Genomic DNA, 23,823 nt, shown 5'->3' with positions numbered 1-23,823 from the left:
TAAGGGGCCTGCGAATCAGGGGGCGTAAGAGAGGCCTCCCTCTGCATATCGGGCTCATCTACTAGGTATGTGACCATTACTATGTCAAAATAACTTAGAACAGATTTCTGTTCCACTAGATTGGAATTAACTCCTGAATCTGCAAAGTCAGCAATAAACAGTACATATAAGCCTTAACTACAATGTGAATAATAATTCTATAACTAATCTAGAGTACATTATAGGAGCATGGTTAGGATGAAATTTCCCCTGAGATCTGGGAGGTACCTCTTAGCATAGGCAATAAGGAAAAGTCTCCGTGTAGCAGCTGTAAAGAGGTAGTCTTTAGTCCTAACTCTTTATCAGGCAAGCATTGGGGTCCAATTGTACCATTGGTGCACATAAGAATAGTCAGAGTCAAGCCTGCAGGCAGTAATAAGTCTACTAGATGGCTGTATGAGCCATTCCTAAAAGGCTCAATCTCTCTAGCAGCAGATAGTAAATTCCCACAGTAGCAGCTCACCAGTCCCAGCAACATTACAGCTCACCAACCAGTCAAACATAGCAATTAGTCCACTCTCTGCTCTGTACCCAGGTTACTTTGGCTGTCAGCACCCACAGAGCTGAGCACTCCAGATCCCACTCTGGCCCCCGATATGCTGCAGTGATGGTGCACAATTGAAAGACATGTGCACTCTCCGACCAATCTCCTGGCAAAAGGAAGCTGTGTTCTGTACACGTAACGTGTGAACGTAACTGTTTCCCCCCCCCTGGCAATCCATCTCTGGGAAATGCAGTTCAAAAGCTCTTTATTACACTAGAGTCTCTCTCCTCTTGACTACAGTTCCAACAGTGCAGTGCTGCTTGACTTGGTCTATTGAACTCTTTCTGCTCAGCAGCTCCCACCTCTCACTGATACAGCTGTTCAGCATCACAGGGCAGTAGCTACGGAGAGCAGCTACAGTCAGTGTTTCTCTCACTCTCCATTCTTAGCCAAGCACATGACTACATCTATATTATTAAAATTTCATAATCTATAGTTTCTAGAGTTTAGAGAGAGAAACTGGTAAATAAGACAAGAAAATATCCAATGAGGGGCAGCTCCGTGACAAAGAAACCTTATTAAGAAGAGATGTAAGAATAAAATAGCCAGACTTGTGGTGTGCAGAGGGTTTTCTTTGAATGAAAAACATTTTGAATCTTAAAGAGAATGGGCTACAGCAGAAGGCAACCTTACAAGACTCCACTACTGAATACTACCAGTGGGTTATGCTGCCAATTAAACACTTGCCAACTGGGCACGTTGTGACACTTCTCTTCCACATGTAAAAATATATGTTTTTTTGCTACAAAATCACTTATGTAGCGCCGGTACTCCTAATGAGTACGCGCTATGTGTTTAAATTTAGTTTTTGCTCAAAACTGTAGTGAGTTTTGAGGTTAATTGTGTTAAATTGTACTTTGGCATCAGTTTGGCTGGGCTGTGTAGAAGTACTGCCTAGTCATAGGTGGGGTTGTACACCTGTGGGAGACTATAGAACGCAGTCTGGTTGGATGCATTAGGTATCAATCTCTATCTCCGAACCAATCAGTGGGCGCATTTGTCTCACTGCGCATTTGGGAAAGGGTACTTAAGGTGCCGAAGTCACGTGGTTCTGGGTTCCGGTCCAGAAGTTGTTGCTGACTCCGTGGCCCTGGTCCTCCTGACCAGCCCCCAGGGGCCCTCATGGCCTGGGGTGCAGATCCCTCCATTTCCGAGTCTCAGAACTGGCTAGTTCGAGGCACAGTAACTGGAAGGAGGATTCTAAGGTGTTCCGGTGCCGTCTTGGATTTTGGAGAGGCCCAGCAATGCTACACGCGACCAGGGGATGACTCTTCAGTAACAGGGCCACGCACAAGGCTGGCTCCTCGGTAAGACCTTGGAAGCTGAGCTGCCATGGACATTGACTGAATCCACAATTCTTACAGTATCGCCGGACCGGCTGAAAGATTCTGGTACAGTAAGAAATGTTCCTACTTCTACCCTTCCAGTTGTAACTAAGTTTTCAACCAAGTCTGCTTGAGAGACTTTGAAAAGTCAGAATTACCTGTTGGTTGCTAAACCCAAACTTAAGGGTTTATCCAACAGTTAAATAATCCAGTTGCGAACAGTTATTCCCTGGATTGTGTACAGAGAGAGAGACTTTTATTGAAGTCAGCAGTTCCAAGCACCTGAGTTAAACTCTACCCTGATACCCTCTATTCCCAACTTAGAGACTGAGTTTGTTCAACTGTTTTATGCAAAACAAAAATCCTAACAAGGAATTCAAGTGTTGGTCTCTACAGTTACTGGGTTATCAACCCTGGGAACCCCTAGACAAGGACAACCAGTACGAGCTGGAGGAGGTAATCGGTAAGCCCCGAAAAATTCAGCCGCTCCTTCGGGGCTTAGTGCTACACTTAGAACTGGAAGTAACCAAATTCTCATTGCTTCTGGGTTCTGGGGTCACAAAGGAACACTGTCAGTTACTCTCTCTCAGTGCTGTAGAGTCGTTGACATTGGTCAGGGCGCTCCTGGGCTCCACCTTCGGAAGGCAGCAATGGCGGCATGAAGGGGGACCACATACTGCCACCCACAGAAGTGATCCCAGTGGCTGTTCAGCCACTGGAATCACTTCTGCATTGAAGGGAACTGTTGGCTGAAAATTGTAATACCGTAGCTACAGGCACCATTCCGGTAAAACCACTGCAAACTGAGGACAACATATGAAGGCCTACAGTCGGCAAGGGGTTAAGAACAGGAACATGCGGTTGCCTCACACACAATAAGGATCATCCTTGTCTTGTGTGAATGGTTTATTTGCAATATATGGATATGATGTTTTCTTAGCACATCCTTGGCTTGTAATAGCAACTAAGCTTTATTTAACCACTTTAGCTCCTGGACCTAAAACCCCCAAGGACTGGAGCAATTTTTACATATCAGCTATGTGCTTATTGATTAGAAAATCATTTTTAGTATTTCTAATTCAGAGCTACATACATATAGCAATGTCATCATGCAAAAATAATTTTAATTATCTATTCAAGCTAAACACAAAAAAATGCAACAGAATAAAAAAAAAAATCTAATTTGACCAGTGATAGTTTCAAAACAACTGGTGTTACTATAGATAAAAGCACACATTTTATTCTATAATTTATACTGTTTATAATGGCATAGTTTCATAGTTAGTAAGGTTGAATAAAGACACCAGTCCATCCAGTTCAACCTGAGTGAGTGTCTACCCCTATCCCTGTACATTGCACACTCACATTGGTCCCTACCCTCAAGGAGCCCACAATCTAAGGTCCCCATTCATATACTAAGGCCAATTTTGGTCAGAGGCCAATTAACCTACCTGCATGTCTTTGGAGTGTGGGAGGAAACCGGAGTACCCGGAGGAAACCCACGCAGGCACAGGGAGAACATGCAAACTCCAGGCAGGTAGTGTCGTAGTTGGGATTTGAACCAGCGACCCTTTTACTGCTAGGTGAGAGTGCTAACCACTACACCACTGTGCCGGCACTAAACTTGTGTATCTGCCACAAAGCATGGCAGGGTTTTACAATTTAAATAAATGCTGTTTAAAATATTGTTGTATTGTTTTATCTATGGAGATGCAACAAAAAAGAATACATTTGAAAAATAGTATTTAATTTGAATGGTTTAAAAATAAAAATGAAAGAACTCAGTGGATAAGGGTCTGCTGTCCACTTCCTATATTCTCCTGCATCACTGTGGATCCCCCACTGGCCTTAGGTTTCTTAGAAAGTGGGAGACAGAGGTGAAATGCTAATTTTCTGAATCTTAGAGACACACCATTCTGAGGCTAAAGCATGCCCCCTTTATCTGCTTTAAAAGGCAAGAGACCAACTCCAAAAACTTAACAAGGTGGTATAGAGTCCGGAAGTTATTGGCCTTGGTATATTCCTCAGTCTCGGATAGGTGTTGGAGAGGTTGTGGTCAGCAAGGGTCACATATTCATATTTTTTGAAAGTGCCCCAAAAATTAGGCCACTCTGAGATGAAATCAGGAAATTGATTTCAGACATTACCATTATGCAACTTCATGACAAGCCGGCGCAATGTCTCCTTCATATTGCGCCAAATCATATTGGGGCATATAAGTACAGTATTGCCCCCCACCTATTAAATGTCTCCAAAAGCCTAATCCTGATGTTCTTGAAAAAGCCATAAATACCCTCAACTGAGAATTGGATCAAACAAGTCAATTTGTTTATGGAAGTGGAGGAATGGGTACACAACTGTCAGAACAGATGGAGGGAGCCAAATTGGCTGATCAACCCAAGGTTGAAGGAAAGAAAATTGTATATTCTATGGCCAGCCTAACATGTGGCGAGCCAGACAATACATCTACAGTGCGATGCACCGTGACTCAGCACAAAGCTATGGAAATTACTTGTTAAAAAAAAATACAGGCAGCATGTAAGAGTCACATGCTGTTTACTTAGGACACCGCACTAGTATTTCTAATCAGTGAAATAGGAACTAGGGATAAAGTGGCCACATGGGTTATTGTCCATTGATCTTAAGTTTTAGAGGTCAGGTTCTGAATGCTTAAGACTTAAATAAAATAAAAATGTTGTGGTTATTTTAGTTAAAGTGATTGTAAAGTCTTGTTTAAAAAAAAAAAAAATCACAAACATGTTATACTTACCTGCTTTGTGAAGTTGGTTTTGCATAGAGTGGCCCAGATCCTCCTCTTCTCGGGTCCCTCTTCTGTGCCCCTGGCCCCTCCCTCCTGTTGAGAGCCCCCACAATAAGCTGCTTGTTGTGGGGGCACCCGAGCCGAGTCACAGCTCCCTGTGTCCATTCAGATATGGAGCTGTGACCCGGCCCCAGCGCCCTCTATCTTCTGATTGGCTGACTGAATTTGATTGACAGCAGCGGGAGCCAATCGTGCCATGCTGCTGCCTTAGCCAATGAGGAGGGGAGTCCTGGTCAGCTGAGATACTCCTGCAACATTGCCGGATAAAAATGGGCTCAGGTAAGTATTAGGGGCACTGAGGGGAGCTGCTGCACACAGAAGGATTCTTTTATCTTAATGCATAGAATGCATTAAGATAAAAAAAAAAACTTCTGCCTTTACAATTGCTTTAACCACTTCAGCCCCGGAAGAATTTACCCCCTTCCTGACCAGAGTACTTTTTGCAATCAGGCACTGTGTCGCTCTAACTGACAATTGCGCGGTTGTGGGACGTTGTACCCAAACAAAATTTGTGTACAAAATAGAGATTTCTTTTGGTGGTATTTGATCGCCTCTGTGGTTTTTATTTTTTGCGCTATAAACAAAAAAAGAGCAACAATTTTGAAAAAAAAAACACATTATTTTTTACTTTTTGCTATAATAATTATCCCCCAAAAATATATAAAAAAACTTTTTTTTCCTCAGTTTAAGCCGATATGTATTCTTCTACATATGTTTGGATAAAAAAAAAATCGCAATAAGCGTATATTGATTGATTTGCATAAATGTTATAGCGTCTATAAATTAGGGGATATTTATTTTTTAATTTTTTACTAGTAATGGTGGCGATCTGTGATTTTTATTGTGACTGTGACATTTGGTGGACACATCGGACAATTTTGACACATTTTTGGGACCCTTGGCATTAATACAGCGATCAATGCTATAACATTGCATTGATTACTGTAAAAATGTCACTGGCAGTAAAGGGGTTGATACCAGGGGGTGATCGAGGGGTTAACTGTGTTCCCTGGGAGGTGATTCTAACTGAAGGGGGAGGTGACTGACTGGAAGAAGTGACTGATCGTGGTTCCTAGCTAATAGGAACACACGATCTGTCACTCCCGTCAGAACAGAACAGGGAAGTATGTGTTTACACACACTTGTGCCTGTTCTGTCTCTCCTACTCACGATCGCTTATGGCTGATGGTCATCGTGACCATCGGCCACAAGCACCGGCACCCTCTCGCAGCACACGCGCACCTGCTACCCCAACCCTGCAAGCCGATGTATAGCTATGATAGCTCGTGCAGGGGAGCCAACCTGCCCCAGTATAACTGCGGCGGTTGGTCGGGAAGCGGTTAAACCATAATTTAAGGCAAACATACACTGCGATGGCCAATGGCTCCCGCTGCTATCAATCTGTCCAATGAGGAAAACAACAGCAGCTGTTTTTGTTTCATTTAAAGGAAAGAGAGAACTGCGCTATTAACAAAAAATTATCCCAGCAGCTCTGTATAACTCAAAATGTTATACAACACTTGAAATAAAAAACAAGGGGAGCTGCTCTTAAACTGATTGATCTGTGAGACAATATTCCATACACTCACAATTTCAAAGCTAATGTACCACAACAAGTGAAACCGTGATGAATGAACAGGGCTCGAGTCCTGCGAGAACGCATGGGAACGGCGTCCCTGCACTTTTTTTCACAGCAGGAACGCTGTTCCCTTTGCAGGACTAGAGCCGCCCGAGCCGATCCTTTACTAAGAGGCGATGCCCAGCATCGCCACATAGTGAAGGACGGCGTCCTCTTCCTCCAGCAGCCGCGGCTATACTATACAGGACCGATCCTGCCAATCTGCAGCGCTAGATCCCCGCTTCAATACTGTCACTGCTTCTAGAACCACCATTGTCCTAACAACCAATGACATCACCTGTGCTCCCCGCCCTCATCAGCAAGTTCCTCCGCCCGGCTTTTGCCCCCCTGCAGCATGCTCCTTCGTCAAGGACTTATCCAGGTACCCGTTTTTCTTCTTTGTGATGGCTCAGTCACAACTCTGATGGGGAACTCTGGGGACACTCTGATGGGGGGGGCTCTCTGATGGGGATACCTGCTCTCTGATGGGGGGGCACTCTTATGGGAACACCTGCTCTCTGGTGGAAGGAATAGTCCCCCATCATTGGTGTCAGTGGGAGGAATCGTGCCCCATCATCATCATTGGTGTCAGTGGGAGGAATAGTGCCTCATCATTGGTGTCATAGGGAGGAATAGTGCCCAGTCATTGATGTCGGTTGGAGGGAACAGGGTGTATTTGTGTTAGAGATTCCCTGCGAGGGAAAGATTATCACCCATTGTGGTGATTATTTTGTTAGTTTGACAAGTTAACTTATTTTGTTTTTGTAAACTGGCACTTTACAATAAATGTTGCACTGTATTTTCTGTGAAATATATATGCATATGAGCGTATCATTTTTATTTTTTTGGTGAGGGAGTGGATCTTGGGTGGGAGTTCCCACACTTTTTTCCCCAGAACTTGACCCCTGTGAATGAACACAACCAGAATGGAAATGCAAAATGGATTGCAACACTACAGTGAAAAAAAATGGTGACCGAATATAGATGATAAAAATAAATCACAAAACTCAAAAATATCTAATGACTGAACAATGAAGTGGTGACTGGATGTAAGTAATAAACATATAACAAATAAAAAACAAAAAGTCCAGAGGTGATAATGATAACCAAAAGTGGTTAATAAACTGATAGTGAATCAAAAAAAAAGTCCATGTACAATAACTGGAAAGTTGTAGACGAATTTGACCTGCAGTGTCCTGACATCAGCAATGATGCACTGCGCATGCGCAGATGACGTGGTGCAGCACATGCGCAGTGCTTGTGGTTTTCTGCAACAGCTGATTCCACATCACAGCAAGTGACATGGTTCGACATTCTGCCAGGTTTGACATTTTATCAGAACACTGGTACACCGATCAGTCATCAGCCAGTGACAGATCGCGCCACAGTGCGGCCACGTACAAGGTGCGATCCAGAAGGACGTCATATGACGTCCACCAGGATCAACAAATGTCCTGTCAAGCCGTCAATTGACAAATAGCTGGGCAGGAAGTGGTTAAAGTAAGATTAATTTATAGTGAAACCAAAAGCCATCCAAACACCGGAAAACATGATGCACAGAAAATGTGCCCAAACAATAAACTTGAAGTGAACAATAAACCAAGCGACAAAATACCAAACAACCTAACTACAATATGTAAATATATACAAAATGAGAAACACAGATCAGAGGCAATATCGGAGATGTAAGGAATGGGGGAACCTGGACTGGAGTCAGGACTAAGGGTAGCAGGTACACATCAGCAGGGTGTAAGCCCTTGTACACACGGTTGGACATTCCGACAACATGTCCGTCGGATTTTGTCCGCCGGATTTTGTCCGAAACTGTTGTATACACACGGTCGGACGAAGTTGTCAGAAAATCCGATCGTTCAGAACGTGATGACCTTATTTCGTTATGATGGGACTACGTTCAGGCTAGTAGCCAATAGCTTTGATGTAGGAATTTGATCTGAGCATGCGTGGCACTTTGTCCGATCGGAATTCTCTACACATGATCGGAGTATGTCCGATCGGAGCATTTTGTCTGAAAATTTTACCAACAAGTTGGAAAACTTGGTCCGTCGGATACTCCGACGGAAACAGTCCGATGGAGACCACACACAGTCGGAATATCCGACAAAACGGTCCGATCGGACACATTCCGTCAGGATCTCCGACCATGTGTACAATGGCTTAGACAGGAGCAGGCTCAAGCTTTAACAGCAAGCATCCATCTGACTGGGATCTGCTGGCAGACACCGCTGGTGGAAACCTGGAACTACAACCCTCCACCCAGGGAACCACAGTGCCACCAGCAGGTGATTTAGATTTGACACCAGGCATACTTCTAGACCGAGATTTCCAAAACTTGAGATTGTCTCTGGATGGAAGGAACAGTTTACACTGACACCAGCAACCAAAATGTGATACAACACAGCAAATTCTAAACTTCCTGGGCTCAAAAATGCTGTTGTTTATAGTGAACAAAGAACAAAATCTCAACTATAGAAATAAACTTCTGTATTGTTGCTTTTGGAAGTAGTTAAGAATAAAAATGTACACTCATTTTCCACAGAGGTGTTATTTGGCAGCAGTATAAACATTTGTGCATATAAACAGCAAGGCTAGGTCCCAGGGGCGATGAATGCAAATGAAGAGCATCCACTGCCTAGCCAAGTCCAAGCTCCAACTCTGTTCAAAACTTTGTTCAGAACAAGGGACCACTTGGAAAATCAGTGATAGTCAACAGCAGGGGCGGACTGACAACTCATGGGGCCCCCGGGCAATAGGAGATTATGGGGCCCCCAGGCAATCAGAGATTATGGGGCCACACTGTAGACACAAACACACACACACAGTATACAACCACACAGTATACACAGACATGTTTGTATTGGCTGAGAAGGTACTGGAGAGGTGGGGCAGCTATAATCTCAGGATTTTTAGACCAAAAGGATGTCAGTAAGGGACATTTCAGAGACAGATGTAAAAAAAAACACAAATTTTTACATACTGTCCCTGGTTTTACTGAGGCTGGCAACCCTGATGGGGCCCCCTAGTGGCATGGGGCCCTCGGGCAGTGCCCGAGTGGCCCAATGGTCAGTCTGCCCTTGGTCAACAGGGACTTCTGGACCACATATGGTATGCAAATATTAGGCCAGAGCAATGTGAACACAATAATAAAATGTGTACCAAGCCACTCAGCACACTGTGCCTTGTCAGACCTAGAGGTTGGGAGTCACTAAGGCCAGCCATACATGGGTGGAATTCTGAAACAATTTTCTTTGGAAAATCTTAAAGTGGAGGTCCACCCTGAAAAAAAAAAATGACATAGAAATGCAACAAAAAATGTGAAAAAACTAATAAATAAATAAAAAAAAAATTTTACTCACCAGAAATGCCTGTTGCTAGGCATATTGTCCTAATCTGCCACCTCCTATTCCACGGTGATCTTCAGTCTTCTCCTCCTCATGTTGTTTTCTGGGAAATTTCTGTGCAGTGTCTTCTGGGACATGTGTGTGTCACAGAAGACAGCCGCCCATTCAGAAATTGCCGGGGGACTCGCACATGTGCAGTAGGAAACGGGCAGTGAAGCCGCAAGGCTCCACTGCCTGTTTCCCTTATTGAGGATGGTGGCACCAGGAATCGATATGAGGGACGAATCAGTCAACATCGCGGGCGCCCTGGACAGGTAAGTGTCCTTATTAAAAGTCAGTAGCTACAGTGTTTGTAGCTGCTGACTTTAAAAAAAAATTTTTTTAGGGCTGGAACACCGCTTTAGCTAAGAATTTTCATTTGAATTCCACACCATTAGTGGGCCACAGCAATGGCCATTGAATTTGAGTGATTGGGCATGTTGGAATTTTTTTTTAAATAAACTATTTTCAAATCAATGATGGGAGAATCATGTGAGAAGTAGTTGAACAAGAAATGCACATAAGCACAAAAAATAAAACTTCCGTAAAGAAAATAATATTCCTGGAAAGAAGCTACTGTCAAGTGCCCCTTTGAACCACTTCAACTCTAGAAGATTTTACCCCCTTCATGACCAGGCCATTTTTTGCTATTCAGTACTGCGCTGCTTTAAGTGGCAAACAAACAACATTTATATAATTTTTTTTTTTTTATTTGATCACCACTGGGCTTTTTATTTTTCATTATATAAATTAAAAAAAGACTGGAAAAAAACATTATTTTTAACTTTCTGCTATAAAACATATCCGATAAAAAAATGTTTAAATCAAATTTGTTAATATATTTTGTCCAAAATGTTTTCTGCTACATTCTCTGTCCACCAAATGCTGCCTCTGTCCATCAAATGCAGCCTGTGTTCCACCAAATGCAGCCTGTGTCCACCAAATGCAGCCTCGGTTCCACCAAATTCAGCCCATGTCCCACCAAATGCAGCCTGTGTCCCACCAAATGCAGCCTGTGCTCCACTAAATGCAGCATGTGTCCCACCAAATGCAGCCTGTGCTCCACCAAATGCAGCCTGTGTCCCACCAAATGCAGCCTCTGACCCACCAAATGCAGCCTGTGTCCCACCAAATGCAGCCTGTGTTCCACCAAATGCCGCCTGTGTCCCACCAAATGCAGCCTGTTTCCCACCAAATGCAGCCTGTGCTCCACCAAATGCAGCCTGTGTTCCAGCAAATGCAGTCTTGCCTCTGTCCTACCAAATGCAGCCTGTGTCCCACCAAATGCAGCCTCTGACCCACCAAATGCAGCCTGTGTCCCACCAAATGCAGCCTGTGTCCCACCAAATGCAGCCTGTGCTCCACCAAATGCAGTTTTGCCTCTGTCCCACCAAACGCAGCCTGTGTCCCACTAAATGCAGCCTCTGACCCACCAAATGCAGCCTGTGTCCCACCAAATGCAGCCTGTGCTCCACCAAATGCAGCCTGTGTCCCACCAAATGCAGCCTGTGCTCCAAGAAATGCAGCCTGTGTCCCACCAAGTGCAGCCTCTGACCCACCAAATGCAGCCTCTGACCCACCAAATGCAACCTGTGTCCCACCAAATGCAGCCTGTGCCCCACCAAATGCAGCCTGTGCTCCACCAAATGCAGCCTGTGCTCCACCAAATGCAGCCTGTGTCCCACCAAATGCAATCTTGCCTGTGTCCCACCAAAATCATCCTCTGACCCACCAAATGCAGCCTGTGTTCCACCAAATGCAGCCTTGCCTATGTCCCACCAAATACAGCCTGTGTCCCCCAAATGCAGCCTGTGTCCCCCAAATGCAACCTGTGTCCACCAAATGCAGCCTGCGTCCTACCATATGCAGCCTGTGCCCCCCCCAAATGCAGCCTCTGTCCACATTACATACATTGGCCCCAATCTCTCCTCCATGGGGGGACAGGACATTGGGGTAGTGGTGGTGAGGGGGGGGCGCAGTTTGCAAACTTCGCCCTGGGCACTGGATGACCTTGTCCCGGCACTGCCTTTTTTTTTACCAGGGTTACCAGAACAAGTGTCCCCATCAGAGGATCTACCTTATATACATGTTATGGTGGCATACAGATGGGGTGAATTTCCCTAATGGGGGCACAGATAGCAATTCAATCCTGACAGGTGTTCTTAGTGCCAAGATCATCCAGTGCCAGGACAAGTTTGCCAAGAGCAAACTTGCCAACCTGTGCCCCCCCATGCCCCCTTCAAGATGTATAAGCTATATGTTTCAGCAAAAATCTCCCCACAAAAACACTGAGCACTAAGTTGTATGCTTTCCCCCTAAGCATACATTTCCCCTCCTCCAAGTACAAATCTTCCCCCCTGCTGAAATCCCCCATCTCAGGACAAATCTTTGCCCTCCCATCCCCCAGATAAAATGCCCCCCCCCCAAAACAATTCACCCTTCCTAGCACAAATCCTCTACCCCTAAAATTCCCCTCTATTAGTACACCCCCCCCTTCAAATCCCCCACCTAGCACAAATCTTCTTCCTTCCATTCCCTTCCAAACATAAATCCCTCTAAATCACCACTCTTATCACCCCCCAATTTTCTCCTTCTAGAATAATATTTACCCCCTGCAGCCCCCCTAAATTCCCCTTCCAACACAAATCTCCTCCCCCCATCTCCTTGAGGTCCCCCCCCCACCTCACATAATACCACAGTGCCCAGGGCAGCCGTTCCTTATGCCCACCCCTTGTCCCAGCCCTGGGTGTTCTAATCCCTCTCCACTCTTCTATAGAATACTAATAGAAAAGTGTTGCCTGTAGTTATACTTCAGTATATCCCACTGATAAACTTAAAGATTTATCAGTAGTCTTTTTCAAAGTGTATGTCATCCTAATGATAAAAGCTGGGAACTACCTTTTGTTTGTCCCTTACATTACATTTATAAATCTTCCTTTTTCTTTAGGTAAGAATTCCAATGCATAGTAAATACCTGGTGATACTGACACTTACCGTATTTATCAGCGTATAACACACACTTTTTTCCCCTTAAAATCAGGGGAAAATCGTGGGTGCGTGCTATACGCCGATCACCCGCCGATTGCGAGCTCTTCTGCCTTTTCTGCCGGTCTCGGCAGCTTTCGGCTATTTTCGGTGCTCTCGGTTATCTTCGGGTGAAACCCGCCAAAAATAGCCGAGAGCGGCACCGACATACACAGGACATCCGCTCTGTATCTCGGCAGTGCCATTTTTAAAAGGCAAGCCTGCAAAAGAAACTGACAAGGCTGCAAATGACTGACAAGGCTACAATGGAAGGCTGCAAATCACTGACAAGGCTGCAATGGAAAGCTGCAAATGACTGACAAGGCTGCAAATGACACGGACAAGGCTGCATTGATGGGCATTTAAATGTAAGTTTTTTTCCTTAAACTTCCCTCCTAAAAGTTTTTTTCTTTAACCGGTTCCCGACCGGCGCATGCCGATGTACGTCGGCAGAATGGCACGGGCAGGCAAATGGGCGTACCGGTACGTCCCTTTAAACTTGCCGCCCTGCCATCGGGCGGGACCCCCGTGAGTCCAGTCGCGGGTCCTGCGGACTCGATCGCCGCGGGCATACCCGCGATCGTCTCACGGGCGGCTGAACGGAGAAATGCCGTTGTAAAGAGCTTTTCCCCATTCTGCCTAGCAACTAGTGACGCTGATCTCTGTTCCATGTGATTGGAGCAGAGATCAGTGTTCACTAAATGAAAGCCCAGCCCCCCCACAGTTAGTAACACACCCCTAGGAACACTTAACCCCTACACTGCCACCCACTGGTTAACCCTTTCACTGCCAGTGTCATTTACACAGGAATCACTGCATTTATATAGCAGTGATAACTGTATAAATGACAATGGTCCCAAAAATGTGTCAAAAATGTCCGATGTGTCCGCCATAATCTCGCAGTCACAATAAAACGCTGATCGCCGCCATTACTAGTAATAAAAAAAAAATATTAATAAAAATGCCATAAAACTATCCCCTATTTTGTAAACGCTATAACTTTTGCACAAACCAATCAATAGTGGCTTATTGCAATTTTTTTTTACCAAAAATATGTAGAATACGTATCAGCCTAAACTGAGGGAAAGAATGTTTTTTTAGATATTTTTGGGGGATATTTATTATAACAAAAAGTAAAAAAAAAAGCTTTTTTTCAAAATTGTCGCTCTATTTTTGTTTATAGCGCAAAAAATAAAAACAGCAGGGGTGATCAAATACCACCAAAAGAAAGCTCTATTTGTGGGAAAAAAAGGACGTCAATTTTGTTTGGGAGCCACGTCGCACGACCGCGCAATTGTCAGTTAAGGAGACGCAGTGCCGAATCGCAAAAAGTGGTCTGGTCTTTGACCAGCAAAATGGTCTGGGGCTGAAGTGGTTAAAATTCCCTCCTTAGGGTGCGTGTTATACGCCGATAAATACGGTATCTTGTTTCTGAAAGTTGATGAAAGTGGAAAAATAGCTTTGGACCTGTAAAGTTATCTTATTTGTATTCTCTGATCTCTGATAGCTTCTCGTAGGGAGGTGGGGGTTGTGCAAGAGAAATGGGTCCTCCAGCAGTACATAATCTGTGAATTATTGGGATATAGTTCTAATTGTTTGTCAAAAAGAAAATAGTTTTGGGCAGGACCATAACATAGCTAATAGAATGTCATCATTGCTGCTATAAAAAAAAAAAAAAAAAAAGCGAAAAAAGAACTGTAGCCACTGTTTATAAGCCACTTTTAACTACCTGCCTACTGGGCACCTTTTATCCTCTTCCTGCCCAGGCCAATTTTCAGCTTTCAGTGCTGTCACACTTCCAATGACAATTGCAGGGCCGTGCAACACTTTATTCATAGTACATTTTTATAGTTTTTTTTTTTGTACACAAATAGAGCTTTCTTTAAAGCGGTTCTTCACCCTAAAGGGGAAGATCCGCTAACAGGGGCGTAACTATAGGGGGTGCAGCAGTCGCGACCGCAACCGGGCCCTGTGATGCAGGGGGCCCATGCAGCCCCCTCTACATACGGCCGGCAGCAGCATAGGCAGCTAAGGGTACCAGTGCACCATGCACCCGGGTGGCTGGAGGTGGAGAGTGACTAGCAGAGCTCCATGCTTGACTATCGCACTGGCTGCTCTTTAGTTGTGCATTCCCCGCATGACCTGTGTCCTCGGCCGGCTCCTCAGAGTACCCCTCTCCTGCTCCATGCATTGCCGCTCAGTCTGTTCTCCCCAGCCAGAGTTGAGAGCTGCCCTGGAGAAAAGGACCTCATCTCTTCTGGGGACGGGGACTCCATCCTGCCTAGGGACAGTCCCCCAATGGGGCACCTAAAAAATACTAATAAAAAAAAACTACTGATGCCAGTGGTGGAACTACAGGGCTCACAAAGGTCATACCTGTGACCACGCCCTGGAGTTCCACCGCCGGACTCGGAGGGAAGGGCCCTGGCTTGGGTTCAGGGGGGCCCTTCATGGTTTCTTGCATCGGGGCCCTGAAGGTTCTAGTTACGCCACTGTCCGCTAATCTGATCCCTCCCCCCCTCCGGTGCCACAATCGGCACCTTTCAGGGGGGAGGGGGGTGCAGTTACCTGGATAATCCAGATATCTGCACCCTCTTCCGGGCAGACCGTCGCAGACCCCCGCAGACGCTCCGCCCCCCCCCGTTGTGTTCTGGGAAACACACAGTTCCCAGAGACACAGCGGGGGACCATAAGAGACGCGCAGCGCGACTCGCGCATGCGCAGTAGGGAACCGGGCAGTGAAGCTGTAATGCTTCACTTCCCGATTCCCTGACAGAGGATGGCATCGCTGGACCCTGGGACAGGTAAGTGTGATTTTATTAAAAGTCAGCAGCTGCAATATTAGTAGCTGCTGGCTTTTAATATTTTTTTTTTAGGTGCAGAACCGCTTTAAGTGGTATTTAATCACTACTGGGTTTTTCATTTTTTGCTAAACAAACAAAAAGTGACCAAACATTTTGAAAAAAATAAAAATAAAATCATAGTTTGTTATAAAATTTAGCAAACAGGTACTTTTTCTCCTTAAGAATTCTAAAGATGTGCAGTCATGAGGCTGCACTGATGGGCACTGATAGACTTCACTGATGGGCACTGATGAGGCGGCACTGATGAAGTGGCACTGATGAGGTTGCACTGACAGGTGGCATTGCTGGGCACTGAAGGGCATTGAGAGGTGACACTGATGGGCACTGATAGGTGGCACTGATGGTGAGGCACTGATGGGCACTGATTGGCAGTACTGATAGGAGGCACTGGTGGGCAGTGATTGGTAGCACTGGTGGGCACTGAGTGGCAGCAGTGGTGAGCACTGATTAGCAGCACTGGTGGGCACTGTTGGGACCGATGTCCCTTTAACAGAAGCAGGTTATTGGCTTTCTCCTCTTCGTATGCTGTCAGCGTGAGGAAAGAAAAGCCGATAACCAGCTTGTGTTTACATCCTGTGATCATCTGTCATTGGCTGACAGCTGATTAGTTGGTGAAGGGCCGCTGTGATTAGCTCTTTACCCCAATCTGTAGTCAACGATCCCAGAGCATGCAGCACGATCATGGGAGGTTGTCTATGTATGCCCTCCCGGCAAAGTAAACCCACGCTGTAGCCATTTTTTGGCTATAGTGCGGGCAGGAAGCGTTTAAAGAAATGTGTCAAAGGCACAGTGCATAATTTTTAGCACCGATCAATGTATTAGTATCAGTATCACCCAGAAAAGTGTGAAAAGTGTCAGTTACTGTCAGAATGTCCACATCAATATTGCAGTCGCGCTATAAGTCGCTGATGTCCGCCATTACTAGTAAAAAGAAAATATTCCACAGTTTGTAGACGCTATAACTTTTGCACAAACCAATCAATGTACGCTTATTGGGATTTTTTTACCAAAAATATGTAGTAGATACATATTGGCCTAAATTGAAGAAACTTAATTTTTTTTATATTTTTTTGTTGGATAGGTTTTATAGCCAAAAGTAAAAAATATTGGGTTCTTTTTTCACAATTGTCGGTCTTTTTTAACGTGCGTTGATGTGTGTTGACATGCGTTTATATGGATCTTTGTAAGGGACAAAATAAAAGAACACTTTTCTTTCTCAGTAGATTTGCATTGTGTTGATGTGCATTTAAGTGCATTGCGGTGCATTAAAATGCATACATGTAGCATTTAATGCACACATGACACCACCATTCTGGTATGATGAACAGAAGATATAGTAAACTATTGTTTTTTTTTACATGACCTTGCAATAACCTGCAATTTTCCCCATGTGGTAAAATGCAAGTCACTGCAGTATAGGTGAACAGCACCTAAAACACAAGTATGGTAACCAGCCAATCGGCATTCTCAAAGGGGAGGATTAGAATTGCAGCCAGCAAGGAGCTAAGCAATGGCAGCACATGTGTGTATAATACCAACCTCCTACGTAGGCCGAGCTGTGCTTAGTGGGCGGGGTTACCTGTCAAGGAGGACAGGAGGGTGGGCGGGGTCGGGTGGTGCAGACAGGTAGGCCCCGCCCAGTGTTAGTATAAAAGCGGAGCGGCAGGCTCTGGTCTTACAGAGCTATCGGTATTGCGTTCTTGCTTCAACAGTGATTGAACGGAACCCGGGAGTCTGAGCCATATCACCGCTACCGACCCATCTCATCCACCATGAGCAGCCAGATCCGCCAGAACTACCACCAGGAGAGCGAGGCTGGAGTCAACCGCATCGTCAACCTAGAGCTGCATGCATCCTATACCTACCAGTCCTTGGTGAGACACGCTGGATGGAGGCAGGATCTGTGCACATTGTATCCTGACCTTCTGTGTCATTTCATTCCTCTAATTCCTGGCTGTTCCCAGTTCTACTGTGATTCTGTTATATTTATGAGGGATGCTTTCTCAAAACTGGAGTGAAGCATGTTCCATTATTACTATGGGAAATTATTCTGTATTACTTTAGGTTTGCAGTGTGTGTATGTGTGTGTGTGTGTGTGTGTGTGTATATATATATATATATATATATATATAATATATATATAATCTCTCTATCTTCTAGGTCTGGTCCCTTGTGCTTTTTAGGTGATCTAATGCTGGGCATACAGGGATGGGTGTACCCCCCCCCCCCCCATAAATCACATTGAATTTCTAATCAGTCCATCCAGTTCAACCAAAAGGAGAAAAGCATATAATCGCCAAGAGTTTGTGCAGTGCTTTACAACATGAGGGCAGTCATTAGTTACATTACAATTGGGTACAAGAGGAATCGGATCCAGAGGAAGGTGAAAAATCCCAGCAAAACATGATCAAATTTTTGCTCCAGCAGGGAAAAAAGCTCATTGATTCTCTTCCAGTGTGCTGTGACGATCCCCCAATTGGATATTACCTATAGCTGCTAGTATCCAGTTACGTTGTGTACATTTAGGACTTTCATTTAGGAAACTCCCATGTATTCCAGGATCTTATATTGAAAGCAGAGGCGTAGCTTGAAGCATGTGGGCTCTGATGCAAAAGTTAACTGCCCCCCCCCATTACCTTCCACCATGCATCCACTGCACACCAAGATACTCAAAGTGGCTTAAGAGTTTTGAGTTCCTCTTTACATCAGAGGACCAGGATTACCACTGGAGAATCAGAGGCCATAGACCCCCCCCCCCCCCCCTGCCAGGTCACTTGGCAGAGCTCCTTGCCCAGCACTACACATGTAACACAAAATCTGGCGCTTGCAGCCCTTCAGGGGTCCTCTGAGGAGGTGTTAAGGGATTTGTTTTAGCACTTTCAGGGGTAAGTGGACATCCCTGGGGGGGGGGGGGGGTACAGAGTCCCAGCTGCTGACTAGGAGACACTGAGCAGTGTCTTATCTCGGTCCCATCGTGGCTACAGGAAGGCACTCTCCTTCTCTTGTCTCGCTAAGCACATTTTCCATTCAATGTTGCTTGCACAGACACTTCCCCATCCTGGGCTGTGGTGCCCAGTACTGGAGCATGGCTGTGGGGCCCTAAGGCAGATCAGAGCTGTCCTTTGTGGAGGACATAATCTGACAGGGAGGCTGCTGGGGGGGCCCCCTGGAGCTAGTGGCGGGGTTTGCGATTGTGACCCCTGCATCCCCTTATGGTTGAAAGCATATTTAAATGTTTAAGTGCTTTCAAATGATGTCCTGAAGTTTCTGACATTGTCAAATGTGTTAACACTTGTATGGCCATCCTAACATGCATTGTTTGTTTTTTCTGTACAGCAAGGCAGGTGGATGATATAATCCTAACTGTAGAAATGCCTTTTTAAAAACTGCAGGCAATTTGGTTCCCAGATCCACCTCTGGTCTCCCTCCAGATAAAGGTTTTCCTTGGTTTCTTATAACCAACCAATTGGGTGAGTGATCAGCTAGTGCTGGATCACAGAACCTTAACTGCTTACAAGTGGATGTAAAGGCTAAGGGGGTTTTTATGCATAAAGGTAAAAAAAACCTTCGTACAGCATTCCAACACTTACCCACGCCCCATCTAAATCCAGCAATGTGCATTGTTTTAGAAGCCAGAGGCTGATGCATGGATATGCCCTGAAACTGGAGAAAAGTGTAACCATTTTGTTTCTCAGCCTCCAATGGGCTTCTGCAGGGGTACATTGTACTTTTAATACTCTGCTTTTTGCCCCTCCCTTATTTTTCTTAAATAGTTTCCCTAATGGGATTAGTATGGTCTGTAAAAAGTTGACCTGTGTTTAAGAAACCAAGCACAGATGTTCAAGCAGTGAAAAACATGAGATGAAGACCAAAGGGGTTTGTCAATGCCATTAAGACAACCTGATGAACTTAATGGAAGTTGGCTGGATAAAACCCTTGTAAAACATATTATTGGTCACACGTGTCCTAACCACCTAATTTAAAGCGGTCAAAACTGAAAGCTTGGGGGCGGCGGGCTTTCTAGGTCTACCATTTTTAATTATCTTCTCCTCTTAGGGTTTTTACTTTGACCGTGATGATGTGGCACTGGCAAAGTTTTCAAAGTTCTTTCGTGAGCAATCTGAGAAGAAACGAGAGCAAGCTGAGGAATTCCTGAAGTTCCAGAACAAGCGAGGAGGACGTATTGTGCTTCAAGACATCAAGGTAGCCTAGGGTGTGCTGGTGTTTGTATATTAAAAGGGTTGGAGATGGGGCAAGTTGCAGCAATGCGGGGCTCTGCTCTACTGGAGCTTCCCTTTGCACATGTAGGCCAAATTTAATATCCCTTCCCTACTTGGCTTTTTTTTTTTTTTTTTTCTTCCATCTGCCATGAGAGCCAGGTCTTAGCAGTGTTCCTGCTAGCAGTATCAATTATCCTGGGTAAGATGACGTAAATTCTGTTCCCTAGATTTCATGAACACTAATTCTCCAGCTTCTGCTGGTCATATGACATCACTTAAAGTAATTGTAAAGGCTCGCCTGTGTTAAAAAATGCTATACTTGCCACTTCTGTGCAGTTGGTTTTGCACAGAGAAGCTTGGGTCCCACTTTGCTGCTCCGTGCCCCTCAGCCAGCAGCTTGCTACAGGGGGGACCCAAGCCGAGTCAGAGCTTTGTGTATCCATTCAAAAATGGAGTCCTGCTCCCTCTACTAACTGACTTTGACAGCCGCGGGAGCCAATACTGTCTCCTCCAATCGGTGTACTGGGGGGCGCAATGACTGCTACACACAGAAGGTATATTATCTTAATACATAGACTGCATTAATATAAAAACCTTCTACCTCTACAACTCTTTTAACCACTTCCTGCCTGTCCTACAGCAAAATGATAGGCAGGCAGTGGTTCAGTTATCATGACGATGTCAACCGGAAAAGCCGTTGATTGGCTTTTCCTCACTCGTGTCTGCCAGACACAAGCCAATCGGGGGGGGGGGCCTGTGCTGATTATCAGCGCAGCCCCCTCTCGTATGCCCACACTAGACCACCAAGGAAGGGGGAAACATGTGGATGGCCATACAGATGCGCAAATTGTGCCAGCCATGTCAGTGCCCATCATGAAACTTGCTTATTTACAAAACATTTTAACAGACAAAGACTTGGTTTTTATATTTTTTTTCGCAAAAAAATAAACCGCAGAGGTAATCAAATGCCACCAAAAGAGAGCTGTTTGTGGGAACAAAATGATGAAAAAAATGTTTGGGTACAGTGTTGTATGACTGCGCAATTGTCGGTCAAATTGCGACAGCACTGAAATCTGAATTGGCTTGGGCAGAAAGGTGTCAAAGTGGTTAAGACCCCTTTCACACCAAGGGCGTTTTGCAGGCACTATAGCGTTTGAAATAGCGCCTGCAATCAGCCCTAAAAAAGCTGCACCATTGTAGTGTGAAAGCCTGAGGGCTTTCACACTACAGTGGTGCGTTGGCAGGACATCAGGCAAAGCCCTGCCAGCAGCTTCTTTGGAGCAGTGTGTTTAACGCTCCTCCACTACTGCTCCCCATTGAAATCAATGGGGCAGCGCTGTAATACCGCCGTCAAAACCCTGCTATTGCCGGCAGTTTTAACCCTTTCTTGGCTGCTAGTGGCCGAAATGCGCTGCAAATCCAGCGGTAAAACGCCACAAAAAAATAGCGGCGTTTTACCGCCCACGCCATGGGAGATGTGGTGTGAAAGGGGTCTACAGGGATTTTAGGCTCACACTTGTGTTTAATAAAAAATATAGCTGGCTAGCTGTCTATCCTGGTGTGTGCCTTTACACCCACTTTAAGCCTCCCCTGTTCTGACATAGAGTCCGGCCATCAAAGTGTCCGCCCCGTACTGAGCAGAAGGAAATTTGGAAAATCTCCGAAGATGAATAGCGACTGAGTCGAGGTGCAATCCCCACCATCCAAGTGGACATAGGGCTGCCTATATTAGAGGGCCCCTCGCGGGCTCATAACGCTTCGAGCACGGCCTTGCTTCACTCAGCTCTTTTTATTTTAGCTCTATGTCCACTTGGATGGTGGGGCTAGAACCTGGACTCGCGGCGCAGGCGCCGTTCATCTTCGGCTTTTTTTCGGAATTGGGTTGTCCTGTGTACTGCGCACGTGCAGTACACAGCGGACCCTATCCGACAGGACACCCCATTATTGAAGGGCCATGGATATGGGAGATCCATTACAAAGTTTCTGGGGCTTGCTTTGCAAGAACTGACATCTGGGTACCTATAACCTACTTTTACCAGTTATTTCTTTTATATGAAATTATGCTTTAATGTACAAATATAATTTACGTTAGCAAATGTGTGCTGTTTTAGAAGCCAGAGGCTGATGAATGGGGGAATGGAACAAAGGCTATGGAAAATGCCCTGAAACTTGAGACAACGGTAAACCAGGCATTGCTGGAACTCCATAAGACTGCCACAGAACACGCTGACCCTCATGTAAGTTTGAAGTTCTTGTGTCCTGTTTCTTGAGACAGGAAGTGAAGGAACCTCACCAGAGTGGTGCTTTCCAAAGCTAGGAAAAAATGTCACTTTTTTTTTTTTTTTTTTTTTTTCTTTCTTTGACTTGGGGAAATCCTCCCCAACTGTCACCAGAACAAGTGTGCTCATTTGGAAGACTTTTAAACTTGTCCTGTCATCAATCCTTTTCACAAAGGTGCAAAAAATGTACATTTCATCCTCCCCCCAAATGCATTTTGGTGATGTCACCAGGATAAATCTCAAAGTTCTGGACACACAAAGCCATGAGATCTTGGTTTAAAGCCAAACTTATTTGAGATGCTCTTTATCCCCACAGAACCCAGGGTCATTTAAGCCTGCATGCTGAGCTGACTAAATATGATCAGAGCACTAGTTAAATTGACTAGAACTCTTGTCCTAATGTGTAGGTTTATATTTTCCTGCTCCGCTACAAACCTTTTGTACATTAAAACCACTCTGTAGCTCTATCAGTTGACCCAAGCATATAGGTCAATGATGGTGAACCTTGGTACCCCAGATGTTTTGGGACAACATTTCCCATGATGCTTTAGCACTCTGCAGTGTAGTGGAGAATTATGGGAAATTTAGTTCCAAAACATCTGGGGTGCCAAGGTTTGCCATCACTGATACAGGTAAATGACTGTGCTGTTGACCTGGAACAAGTGTGCAGATCAGAAGGGTCAAAATGTATCTGCCCACTTAATCTAGACTAGTGACCTGAAGCTATTAACATGCCAGCTAGTAAACCTAGCATTTGCAGAACTGTTAAAGGTAGCCTGACTGTTAGAGTTGGTTAGGGAGGGTAAAGAAGAAATGACCAGTCTGTTCTGTTTTCTGACAGATGTGTGACTTCTTGGAGACTGAACTCCTGGAGAAGGAGGTGAAACTGATAAAGAAGTTGGGAGATCACCTTACAAACCTGAGACACGTGAAGGCGGCAGAGAATGGCCTGGGAGAATACCTCTTTGATAAACTGACCCTGGGCGAGGACAGTGACTGAGCTTCCCGCTCCTAATGGCTGGCAGATGTTCTAATTCAATCTGTGCTAGTGCTCTTGTGTTAAAATCAAATTTTTGAGGGGTGAAATGCTCTGAAATATGAATAAAACGTACTAGCATCAAAGTTTTGTGTGGTTTACATCATTTGAGATGCTGGTAACACTTGCTTGTTAACGCCTGTGGTGCTTAAAGGGTAAAGGTTAACCTTAGTTGCACTTAATCTTGAGCCGGAAGGGTCGCACAGGAGGCTCCAGAGGCAGGACCATCCTTTTCACGGCTAGTTTGTCAGAGGCTGTGGCCATCCTAGCATTGCAGACCCCTTAACTGTCACCTGCAGTTCCATAGGTGGGGGTTCCCTCTTGGTGGTCAGAGGGGAGGCACATGGGACCTGGGTGCTAGTGGTTTTGTGATTCCCTACTGGCCTGGTGGAGTAGGGAAGGTCCCAGGGCAGACACTGATCACCCTGCATCAGTTAAAACAGGGTTGCCTGCGAGTCGAGCAGTAAATCCCACAGCCCCAGACTGTGCCTTACCAGCTGCGTAAGGCTCATGCCCTTTTCTGCCGGTCACCCCTTCAGGGGTGGAAGTTGGGCAGCAACGGTGAGGCAGTTAACACTTCAGCTCTGGGGTCACTGGTTCGATGGGGCTGAGAATCTGTTCCCTGAGGGGTGGTCTGGTGAGGCTACCCACGGGA

The 23,823-nt window shown here is 45.3% G+C and overlaps 1 protein-coding gene across 1 annotated transcript; it reads left to right on the top strand.

Moving 5' to 3' along the window:
- Positions 1–17,283: 17,283 nt before the first annotated feature.
- LOC143934148 (ferritin light chain, oocyte isoform-like) lies at positions 17,284–23,254 on the top strand. Its single transcript, XM_077457512.1, has 4 exons — positions 17,284–17,507; positions 19,690–19,836; positions 21,965–22,090; positions 22,974–23,254. The coding sequence occupies exons 1-4, from the start codon at positions 17,406–17,408 to the stop codon at positions 23,130–23,132; spliced, it is 534 nt and encodes a 177-aa protein (XP_077313638.1). The 5' UTR covers positions 17,284–17,405; the 3' UTR covers positions 23,133–23,254.
- Positions 23,255–23,823: the final 569 nt, after the last annotated feature.

Source organism: Lithobates pipiens, unplaced genomic scaffold (genome assembly GCF_037356315.1).
Source record: "Lithobates pipiens isolate NorthernLeopardFrog02 unplaced genomic scaffold, aLitPip1_a1.2 Scaffold_27, whole genome shotgun sequence".
Classification (NCBI taxonomy): Eukaryota; Metazoa; Chordata; class Amphibia; order Anura; family Ranidae; genus Lithobates; species Lithobates pipiens.
Note: the sequence above shows the minus strand (reverse complement) of the source record. Positions and strands in the feature narration are given on the sequence as shown.